At 41.8% G+C, this 12,464-nt stretch overlaps 1 protein-coding gene across 1 annotated transcript; it reads left to right on the top strand.

Annotated features, from left to right (window-relative positions):
* Window positions 1-312: 312 nt before the first annotated feature.
* Window positions 313-11,051, top strand: LOC136482446 (ent-copalyl diphosphate synthase 2-like). The gene is given in 16 exon segments (XM_066479657.1): window positions 313-403; window positions 645-834; window positions 2,665-2,772; window positions 4,614-4,913; window positions 5,488-5,671; window positions 6,550-6,764; window positions 7,203-7,237; window positions 7,239-7,324; window positions 7,499-7,611; window positions 7,712-7,944; window positions 8,036-8,151; window positions 8,293-8,391; window positions 8,504-8,758; window positions 8,873-8,987; window positions 9,073-9,282; window positions 10,395-11,051. Coding segments are annotated over 15 exon segments (2,403 nt in total). The 5' UTR covers window positions 313-403; window positions 645-719; the 3' UTR covers window positions 10,614-11,051.
* The last annotated feature ends 1,413 nt before the right edge of the window (window positions 11,052-12,464 follow it).

Genomic DNA, 12,464 nt, shown 5'->3' with positions numbered 1-12,464 from the left:
GCAGATCGACGAGGCCAATTAGATGGTCGTTCTTTGCCCAAAAAACGCACGAATGCCTCTGGAGGAAGACCCATCGGGGAGACACACATAGGGTCCTAGGATCGGTAAGGACACATAGGGTCGAGAGTCATACTGGACAGTAAGGTGGTTGGTAGAGCTTGTGGTAGAACATAAAAAGTAGTGCTAAATTGATTTTGACAATTGGGTCTTCGATCCCTCGATCGGCTATCACTTTTTTATATTTATAGGACAGCTAGTCTTTCGGTACATATACAATAGCGAATTAAATCTATACCTAATATTAAAGCGGTAACATTTCTCTCTCAGTTTTTCATCCACCTCTCCCGAGAGTGAGGGAAGTCTTATGGAGAAAGGCCCACGTCTGTCGGGAATCTTCTCCAAGGTATTCATTTCTCTCTAACAATCTAGATCCTTTCAGCATCCCACACCACATATGTTGGCTGAGATTAACATAGAGACTTGAATTGAGGCATGCAGGATGCCCACCTTTGAAAATAGTATTTGCATTGACAAGTCTCTGGTAATACTTTTCCTAGCAGTGGCTTCATAGCAGCAGCCACCAGGGTTCATCTATTAATACGGTGGATAGATGCTGATCATTCACCAACTTCTTGATTGCCCAGTATCTCTACTAGTTTCAGAAGGCGAGAGAGAGAGACCCGGGATTGATACTTCGACGGAGGAAGAGCCTGGCCCCTATGGCGCAGCTGGTATGGTCGACTGCAACACACCCACACGTCAGTTTTCACTGGCGGGGGGCTGAGGGAAGGCGTCTGCCCTTCAGGCACCAAAATGCTCGACGCCCACGTCTAGGTGTGTGATCAATCAATTATTATTCAAACAAATTAAAGACGCAAGCCGGCCATTGGTTGGCCACTCGTTAGTTCCTCCTGTGTTATCGATGTTTCACGTCGACCTGCTCCGATTCCTATCACATCACCGCTTGCCGCTTGGCCCACAAAGACTATTCTGTAATCTTTCTTTCTTTCTTTTTCTCTTTCTTTCTTTCCTGAAGCTTTGTACCTGTACTATTTACTCCTTCATGTCTTAATTTAGTGCTCTATTAGTAGGGGCCTGTTCTCTCAAAAAAATGATCTCCTATTTCAAATTATAGGTCGTTCTGATTTTTCTAGACACAGTAGTTTTTAATTACTATATATTAGACATGACATATATCTAGGTTCATAGCAAAAGCTATGTATCTAAAAAAATTGAATGAATTACAATTTGAAATAGAGGGAGTATTGCTTTATTTTCTAAATGGCCAAACACTAATCATACTGGGTAGAGATGCTAATCATACTAGTAGTGAATGGGGTAGTCGTTAAGTATTCCTTATGCTAATCATACTATTCCAAAATGCTGATCATACTAGCTAATCATATATACTACGCCAAATGCTAATCATATCAGCTTTCAGATGCTTAATCGTACTAGTATTCCTGGATGGTGTTGCGTTTTTTCCTCCTTCAAGGTGTTGCGTTGGAGGACCCAATGGTGTTTCCAGTGTGTCTTCTCTTGCGGTGTTTCAGTATTCAATTGTGCACCCAGGGATGCGCTGATTTATTTTATTTGGCTTTTGTAGAGAGATGCTCAATCATGGCTCAACTGAATAACGATCTTTTGGTCAGCCATATCGATCATCATTTGTCATTGGTTTGCTGGTCACACTACTACAGAAATGAGATCTAGTCCCGGTTGGGAACTAGCTCCACTCCCGGTTTAGCAATCTGGGACTAAAGGTGTTATCCTCCCAGCTTTAAAAAAAAATAATGCCTCCCACCGCTGCGCCCCGTGAGATTCGAACCGAAGACCTCATGCACTGCCTCGCGCGTAGCTTACCACCCCACCTACACAACACATCTAACAATAGATGGGATGCTTTCCTTTTGAAGTAACCCATCGGGGGACCTTTAGTCCCGGTTGGTGTTACCAACCGGGACTAAAGGGTCCTTTAGTCCGGGTTGGTGTTACCAACCAGGACTAAAGGGTCTACCTTTAGTCTGGGTTGGTATTACCAACCGGGACTAAAGGTTGGAGGACTTTTAGTCCTGGTTGGTGGCTCCAACCGGGACTAAAGGTCCCCTGCCATTGTGCCGAGCGCAGTAGCCGTTGGGCAAGGACCTTTAGTCCCGGTTGGAGACACCAACCGGGACTAAAGGCCTCTCTAGTCACGGGGGCAAAAAATGCCGAGGCTAATGCCAAATTGGGACATCGTTCTAAAGTCTATTCTCTAGTAGTGTCAAGTTCAGCTTGTTGATCAGTTGGCAAATGGCAGCCAGTGCACTTGAGAGACATGTGATGAGAGATGCTTTAGATGAACTATTCATCAGTTTCTTTTAAAGGGGATGCCAGTGTTTTTCTGGACATTGGCCATCTCACTTTGCGGTACATGAGAATAGCTTGTCAAGATTAATTTGTAGTTGGATCATAGAGACTGATAGGTGCTTTGAGTTATATATGTTGATCGCGTAAAGGCATAATGGGTCTTATTCTTGTTTCTTTTTCTCCTTCTTCATTTGTTTTCGATCTGTGTACCTAGCTGAGTACAACGTTTGAGTGGAGAGGCCGGACAGTATAACATTTCGAAATAATTGTTCTTTTATTTAAAAACCCATGTTTTTAATCATGTCTTATTATTAGGTTGCCTCATGGAGCCCATAAAGGTTGAAGCACTGAAAGCAGTTAGTCGTGATGGACTTCTCCCTGACACTAGTCGTGATGGACTTCTCCCTGATACACGACATAAGGGTGAATATATATTACTCCCTCTTCCTGGAAATATAAGATCCATCTATTCATTAAAAGTGAATAACTATTAATCTCACAATATAAGGATATAATTTTTTTGACCAACAATTAATCTCATAATATAAGGATATTGATTGTTTCCATAATGGTTGGTGAAAACATGGGCTATCCGGGATCTAAGGGTGAAAAAATAGAAGGTACCAAAGAGAATGTACTTAGAAGTACCAAGTGGGTAGGAAAATGATGGGTCCAGTACCAATTTTATTTTATTTTATTTTTTATTCTCGTATGAGGGCAGATTTGTACATTCAGCTTTATTAGTTAGATTTTTTTAAAAAACATGGGATACAGTTGCTTTCCTCTGTGTCTCGACTCTCTACACTGATCCCTGGACACCTGACCTGAGTACCTGACTGCTACCATCAGATCAGGGTTTCTCTACCATTGGTCAAACACTAAGCACGCTAGCTCATATTGGATCAAAGGCATGAGAAGATGATCAATCCATCACCAATTCACCGTTGCCCCTCATGGCAAATATCAAACTAGATAAGCATGAAAAAAGTTTTAAAAAAGTAACATCAGTGTCGTTGATACCGGCAGCAGCCGCGGCAGGACATTGTTAGCATGGCTAAATGAGCGATAGCCTCAAAAATAATGTTAGTGTGTTAGTAGTCTGTCACCAGATCCATTGGGATCTCATGGATAGTTGCATTGGGGATGCTTTGCTTCCCTATCTAATGTCGATGCCGCCACGGTCCCGTTCATAAGGAGGGTGAAAGATTGGGGGCAGGTTTTGGGATGGAGCGCACAAGTGTCATTGAGGGGAGCTCCATTGCCTAGATGAGGACCCCAAGAAAGATGGTCATGGCTGGTGCTGCCTCGATGTCCTGCTCACTAGAGGCCTTGAGGGAAACAAGATGGGACATGCACACAAAAAAACTCGACCTACGGGGGTAAGATAGCCCCCGAGCATTGCATTAAGAAGAATACCTTCTCACATAGGTCGACAAACCGCCGAACCCTAGCCCCACCTATACATAGCAGCACCGTAACCCATCTGAGAACGACCAAGACCGTGACCGGGCCTTAGACCTGTGCTTTGACGTGGGACAAACAAGCGGATTTTTTTAACCCCAGCCTGAAACTTGCTCCCACGGGGAGTCCACCACAGGACCTGAGGAGTGCTACTCAAGCCACTGGACCAACTCAGTTAGAGGCCCTTTCACAGATGGGACATGCACACACCAGAGCTGCTGCCAACAATGATGCTGACATTAACTGGACGGGGCTTGCTGGCCAAGCTCCAGCGTCAAGCAGATTAGGGCGGTGTCATCGGGAATCAAACGTGGTCAGTCCAGGCTAATGATTACGTGAGATGGGGTCTTGCGGTGAATAATGTCAAAAAGGTTATGACAGGGACAATTACTATAATGTCCTTAATTAAATAAATATTATTTTACTAATTACTTTATAGTTCAACGGCCAGCACGATTCACAAGCAGAAGTACTCAAAAGTACCAGCTTCCTCCTGCCAACCACTGTACAAGGCCCTAAGGATTTGTGTCATAAAATTTGTAGTACCTTTGGTTCACATTTATGTACATATGTGGTTTGTTGTGATTATAATTTCGTAACTTTATTTCAGCAAAAATGCTGTAGGAGAACGTTAAGCTCATAATCTTACTTTCTTGAGGGTTAAAGTGCCACGTATGTTTTTCAATCAGGAGACTATAATTATATTCCAATGTACCTATATGTAACAATGTGGAATCACATCATTTGGACAAATATATTTGAGTGTTTAACTGAACTCATCATTTACGGAATCTTCTTAAAGGATAAACAAAGTGGCGTGCCCGAAATGATTAATGCCATCCGAGCAGCCCTTCGATCAATGGGCGAGGGTGAGATCAACGTCTCAGCATATGACACAGCATGGGTTGCCCTTGTGAAGAGCTTGAATGGAGATGACGCACCGCAGTTCCCCTCGTGCATTGATTGGATTGCTCGGAATCAGCTGCCAGATGGATCATGGGGTGATGACATGTTCTTCCTTGTCCAAGACCGGATTATCAACACCCTCGCCTGCATCATCGCACTGAAATCATGGGATGTCCACGACTATGCGTTTAAAAAAGGTAGTCTTCCTCACAGATTATAGAGAGCTCATACATTCTAAGAGCTAATTTTGAACAAGAAATAGATCAACAATGCATGTTGGTTAATTGGCACAGAAATGTTTAAAGTTTTGTTTTCAATAAGGTCGAACAGTATAATTTTTTTAGATTGTACAAAATAGTTTTCTGATGAATTGCATCATATATTCATAGAGCACATGTATTCTTAATGAAATGTCAAATTGTCTGGGAATTTTACAGTTTGGAAAAATTAAATTAGTTATTGTATCACTACTACAGATAGTTTATCAACGCTGGTTCCTATACCCCTATCACCGCCAACTTGACAATCATATATTATCATCAACGGTTTTAACAGAACCGGCAGTGAAAATACAATTAGCAAAAATCATTTGTGCAGTAATGTATAATATCGCAATGTTGGGGTTAATAAGCTCTGTCAAGTGTAACGATTACTTAAAATGATCAAATAACTAAGAAAACTCGAAAGAGGTTACCTATTAACAAGTGATCTAAGATACTTTATAGTGAACATCCTTGTTAATATCCATGCCACAAATTTTACTTGTTGTAGGTCTATCATTCATCTCCGAAAATATGTGGAGGGTAACCAAGGATGATGAGAATTGGACGCTATCTGGCTTCGAGATTATCTTCCCTATGTTGATAGAGAAGGCCAAGGACCTAGGCATCAACATACCTTTGGATGATCCCACTTTGGAAGCAATATATGCCAAAAGAGAACTCAAGCTCACTAAGTATGTACCATTTAAGACGGGGCATGCCAGATCCGTCTTTTTCTTCCCTCTTATTTTTTCAAGGAACAAATTGTTAACAAGGAAGTTGCATATTATTGCATCCTTATATGCCTTAATGAAAACTAATTGAAAATGCAAATTTCACGGACATGGAGGCTATATGGCTCTCTAAATGTTGTCTATAACCAGCACATCATGATTCTACAACCCTTAATTGATTGTGAAACAAAAGGGGAATTAACTATATTTTTTACACCTATATTCAGTGCACGCTCCCTTGTTGAAATGAGGTTCTTTTATCCAAATAAAAAATAACAAAAAGCTTGACCCTCCCCCAGTCATCCTTCTACGTTGTCTAGAATTTATATTTTCTCAAAGAGATACACTCTACGTTGTCTAGAATCTATATTTTCTCAAAGAGATACTAGTATTTGGAAACTGGATGTTCCAGTTAAATTTGAAAAAAGGGCTCTATCATTGCACGCATGGGGTTCTATACAAGTAGTAAGAAACATCTAGAACTCTTTTGGGACGTGGAAATAACATGGAGTTGAATTCCTTAAGACAACCTCAACTTTAGAAATCCATGTCCATGACTTAGAATTTCCAACGACGCATGGGGTTCTATACAAGTAGTAAGAAACATCTAGAACTCTTTTGGGACGTGGAAATAACATGGAGTTGAATTCCTTAAGACAACCTCAACTTTAGAAATCCATGTCCATGACTTAGAATTTCCAACGAAATCCACGAGAACCTAATATTAGTATGACATATCTCCAAATTGGACCTCAACGTGACTGGTGTCATCATCTACAGCAAAATAATTTATCAGTATGTTCTGTTGGATACATATTGATTGCCATGTTTATCTGTAGGATTCCGAGAGATGCAGTCCATGCTGTACCAACAACTTTCCTTCTAAGCTTAGAAGGAATGTCAGGTTTGGACTGGAAAATGCTACGTAAGCTCCAGTGTCCAGATGGCTCCTTCATGTCTTCACCTGCTCCCACCGCTTATGCTCTAATGCAGACTGGAGACCCTAAGTGCTTTGAGTTCCTTGATAGATTGGTTGGCAAGTATAACGGAAGCGGTATGAAGACTTCATCTGTCTTTATACATGCATGACATTTTTACCTTACAAAAAATGTTTCGACAATTTGAGGATTTTAATAAGACAACTAGATATCCCTACATCATTTAGGGTTCACCGTAATGTCCCCGTCACAAATAAGTGACATTTTAATTAGGATTGTGCCAAACCGTGCCTTTTTATCTTTGATCATCAAAAAGCATATTTATAATATAAGATTAGTATATTAATAGATTTATCATAAAAAATAGTTTCATAATATACTATTTCATTGTAACAAAAATACATTTTTACAAATATTGCTGGTCAAATTAATGTCAACAAAGTTTTACTTCAAACAATCTTAGCTAAAACGATACTCTTGTTTGTGCCTAGAGAAGTATTTTGCATGATGTTCCAAAACAAATGTGCCTCATTTGTAATATAATTCCTTTTCAGTACCTTTTGTTTACCCTATTGAGATGTTCGAGCGCTTTGTGGATTGTGGACCGGTTGGAGAGGTTGGGCATATCACGTTATTTCAAGAGTGAAATTGACGACTACTTGGAGTACGTTTACAGGTAACTATTAGTTCACTTGCCATTTTATATTCCGGGTATCTAATAATCTACTGTAAAAATAGTACTCTAAATACGATAGGTATATTCATATTGAGTATAGTCTCATGCCATAAAATAGTGGATGGAGTAGTAGATTGTATTCATCAGGAGTGCATTCTTCTTTTAACATAACAGGCACTGGTCCGACGAAGGCTTGTCATTTACGAAGGGCTGCCCCGTGAAGGACATCGATGACACGGCCATGGGTTTCCGTCTCCTCCGACTACATGGCTACCCGGTCTCTCCTTGTAAGTACTGGTACTAGTATATATATTGTGTGTGTGTGATAAGTAGGAGCAGTTGCAATATATAATATCGTATGAAATTTGTATTTGAACATCCATGAAGGTGCATTCAAGCGATTCGAGAATGACGGCCAGTTCGTGTGCTACCCAAGGCAGTCGAACCAGTCGGTAAGCGCGATGTATAACCTGTACCGAGCTGCCGACCAGGCCTCGTTTCCCGGCGATGGTCACGTCCTCGGACGCGCCAGGAGCTACAGCCGTGCGTTCCTCCGGGAGAGGCGAGCCTCGGACCAGCTCAACGACAAGTGGATCATCTCTGAGGGTTTGCCTGGCGAGGTAAGTTAGCTGGCTCATCAAATCTAAATGTATGTGCGCACTATAGCACGTATACACACTTGATCATGAGACCCCTTCTTGCCACCATCAGGTCATGTACGGTCTGGATTTCCCCTGGGAAGCTAGCTTGCCACGCATCGAAACGAGAATGTATCTGGAGCAATACGGTGGAAGCAACGACGTGTGGATCGGGAAGGTTCTCTACAGGTATCTGTATAAATATACAATATATGTGTAGTATATATATATATACAGTTATATATGTGTGCATATAGTCAGTCATCAGAAACTCCAACGAAGCATAACTAGGCATAAGCATCCATGACACTCCCAGTTTGTCCCCTGCAGAATGAACCTCATTAGCAACGACGCGTACCTCAAGGCGGCGAAAGCCGATTTCAGCAACTTTCAGAGACTATGCCGATTAGAGTGGCTCAGCCTGAAAAGGTATAGTAAGGACGACACCTCCTCTCCTTGTTGAGCACTTATGATTGACAATCGAAATTAAAGGTGGAAAATTACCGTATGGGATTTGATTTGAGGTAGCGATTACACACAGGTGGTGTGACGAGAACAATCTTGAAATGTACGGCGTGACTCCGCAGAGCGCGCTGAGAGCCTACTTCCTTGCCGCGGCCAGCATCTTCGAACCGGGCCGAGCAGCAGAGCGCCTGGGATGGGCGCGCGCGGCGGTGCTCGCCGAGGCCATCTCTGGGTGCTTGCTGATGAGTAGCAACACTCACGACGATCGGACGGTGACGGCCGAATGGCTCATCGATGAATTCGTCAACAGCGACGATGAGAAGCCGGCAAGGTCGGTCGGCGTTCTCTTGCCTTAATTGAGTCCTAGCTCAATTCATTGCGTTTCTCAAATCGGTTCACCGCGTTACCGGCTTACCTGCCGGTGGTGCAACTTGTGTGGGCGCAGTGGAGGAGGGAAGAAGAATTCACAAGTTACTAGCAGCCTCGCCTATGCTCTTCGTGACCTTATTGACATCCAAGCGTCCGACGACGCTTCCGTCGCCGATTGCCTTCGTGGAGCTGTAAGAAAATTGACCACTCATTCAATCATTTACTCCCTTCAAATACAATATCATAGAGTGGATTAATCTGTTTTGATGATCACAGTGGAAGGAGTGGTTCATGGCATGGACTAAAACGGAGAGGGAAGGACCACGCTCAGCGGATACAGCACTGTTGCTAGTTCGCACAGTCGAGATTTGTTCAGGAAGGCACCACTCCACCGAACAGGACCTGAAGCTTCTACCTGATTATTCGAAGCTCGAGCAGCTCACCAGATCCATCTGCTGCAGACTGGCTACTGAAGCTCCTGCTCTGGTACGGCCATCCATCGTCGCAAAAGTATTTACATACGTGCATGCATCCTCTTTGTTTTTTATAAAAAAATTGAATCTGGCTTGATCCCTTAGAACTAAGGGAATCAGATCACTTATTACAGAAGATTAAACTAACATAAAACATGTCTAACTAAAACTCAATTCTAAAATTATTTAGATATACAAAGGAAGCAAAGAAATGTATAGTTGCCAGTTCTAGCTCCCGGCACACTTGGTGAATATTTTCTTTGTTGTCATGACACAATTGTAGCTGTGCCCAATGTCGCAACAAGTGCTTTCCCATCAACAAGACCTGTAGAAAAGTTTTAGTTTAGCATTTTTTCAAAAACAACTTTGTTCCTTGTAAGCCATTTTTTTCTGGAAGCAAATGGCTACACGTCCTATTAACAACAAAGATTTGTTTATCCCACGTCCTTGCTTGTACCATCTATAAAAAAGGTCAATAACATCCAAAGATAGTCTTGAGCCTAAAACAATGTATACCGCATGCCAAAGAAACTTCGCATAAACGCAGTCAAAAAACAAGTGTTGAATTGTTTCATTCTTGCAACAGAAAAGGCACAAGATATATTTGGTTTCCAATTTTTCCTTGCTAACTTATCCTTGGTAAAAGTAACCCTCCGTTTTAGGAACCATAGAAAAATATTTATTTTAGAGGCAGCCTCACACGCTAAACATCCATAGCAGCTTTGGTCCCTGTGTTGACAAGATGTCGATACATGGAATTTACTATGAATGAACTTCGTTAGGTTTCAAAAGCCAAAAGAATGTATATCTTTCATCATATAAATTAATGTCCGCAACCCTTACTCCAAGGCTATTCCACTCCAGTATTCCTACAGTAATGCCCTTCAAAACGTAACATTAAGAGGAACCATACTTAAAGTTTGTTCAACCATACCATGCTTTTGACGGACAATATTAAAATGGATTGGATTCCATTTTAAGCGGATGTCTGCTCAGTCAAGTATCTTCCCAGAACCTGATTTGGGAACCATCATCCAATTTGGGAACCATGCATCCTCTTTGTACTGTATGATGTTTGATAATTATTGCATTGCTTACCGAATCAAACGTTGGATGATCAACCAGAATGGAGAAAACATGGACAAGATTGATGAGCTGGATAGGAATGTTGGATTCGAGATGCAAGAACTGGCTCAATGTGTTTTCCAAAGCTGCAGCTCCATCAACAGAGTGACAAGGCAGACGTTTCTCCATGTGACGAAGAGATACTACTATGTCGCACTCTGCTCACCTGAAACAATTGAACATCACATCTCCAAGGTCATATTTGAGGATGTTGTTTAGCAATAATATCTAAGCCCCAATTCTTCTGTACTCCCTCCATTCCAAATTATAAGTCATTCCAATTTTCTTGGAGAGTCAAAGAATCTCATGTTTGACCTAAATTATAGAGAGAATTACAAAGATTTATGACATCAATTAGGCATTACAATGAAAATATAATTAATGAAGAATCTAATAATACTTATTTGGTTTCATAAATGTTATTATTTTATTATATAAACTTGGTCAAACTTGATATGCTTTGACAGTATAAGAAAGTTAAAATGACTTATAATTTGGAATGGCGGAAGTATGTCCTTATGCATGAAGACGTCACACAAGTCCTTTTTTATTTTCATATTAGTGGATATATATGCTTGTGCTGCAGTGGCGGCGGCAGGGGTATGCCCCTGTATTCCTTGGAATACCTAAGATTTGTGACAAAAAATAAATATGTATACACAGATTTATATTTATATTAGCATATTCTTGTTATATTGTGCAAATATGGCTCATAGGCCCAATACGACAACCAATTCCGGCAACCCACGAAGGAACCAAGCCCAGAAAGGCAGAGACCATCACCTTTCCCGTCCATGACTCCGTCCCGTGACTCCCATCTTCCACCACATCGAGTGAGGCAGAACACGGAGCGCCGAGCGTGGACGGGGCAGCTCACGCGGCCGAGCGCCGGGCACCGGGCACCAGGGTTCACCCTCCACCCGTGGGCAGTCGCAAATGCGCAGCATGCAATTGACTATGGTTATGATATGTATGACTAAAAACACACGATGGTACTCTAGTGTGATACCGCTTCAAGATTGCTTGTAAGGTCAATATATTAGACAAAACAAATTATAATGTAAATTAGTGCTATAATAAGGCATGGATCATGGCAAAGGATGAAAAATATAGTCAATAGACGGTACGGCAATTAATCAGTAGTTAATAGTGGTAGGACAAGTACGAAAAAAATTTTATGCAAGTTGTCCACCAATTGCGGTCAGCAGCTGAAGAACAAGAACTATAGTATGAACTTCACATGGTCATTGGCGACTAATCATGAAGCATCACTTCCTACAGTATTGCTCTCAGTAATACACAATTGCTCCAAGGATTTATGTATTTTTCCCCTGTCTTCCTATTATTGTTTCTTACTACTAGTGCCTACGTTATTGCTGGCGGCCAAAATGGCTTAACCGAAGCGAGCAGGGTGTCCACTTCCATTTAAGCACATGTGTTAATAGTGCTTTACTGAGGCGGGCACCCTAGCCGTCTCCGTTAACCATATTAACGCAGCGGTCGCCTTAGGTCGACCACCTGCATTAATATGCTTTAACGGAGGTGGGTGCCTTCTGAAGCCAGCCTCCATTAAACCTTTAATGGAGGCGGCACCGCTACGACGCCCGTGTAACACCCTAAACTTTTGCCATGTTTTGAAAATCACTAAAAATTTAAACTTTTTAAAACTTTCCATAAATTAATTAAATATGACTCGCGTAGGTTTATTTTGTCACGAATAATATTCACATAGTGAAAATCATGTTGCATGTGTGATAGTGTGTTTGCTTTGCTTGTGGAACTTATGGTGGTACTCCCTCCTTGAAAACCATCTTTAAATTAAATCAAACTCATCTCAAATAACTTTGAATAAATGCTGGGAAAATATAAAAGCATTCATAAATGGAAAAAGGCCCACAGCCTCAATTCCCATCCCCCTCTTCCCTTGTGGCCCAGGCGCAGCCCATTCCCTCCCCTTCTCTTCCTCTCCCCCCGTGTGGGCCCAAGCACCCGCCTCCCTTTCTCCTCTTCTGTCTCGCCGACAATGTGGCCGGGCCATCAGCCGCTCCCCCTCCCACTAACATGCGGGAC

This window comes from Miscanthus floridulus, chromosome 9 (assembly GCF_019320115.1).
Source record: "Miscanthus floridulus cultivar M001 chromosome 9, ASM1932011v1, whole genome shotgun sequence".
Taxonomy (NCBI): Eukaryota; Viridiplantae; Streptophyta; class Magnoliopsida; order Poales; family Poaceae; genus Miscanthus; species Miscanthus floridulus.
The sequence above is the reverse complement of the archived record's forward strand: the minus strand, read 5'-3'. Positions and strand labels throughout refer to the sequence as shown.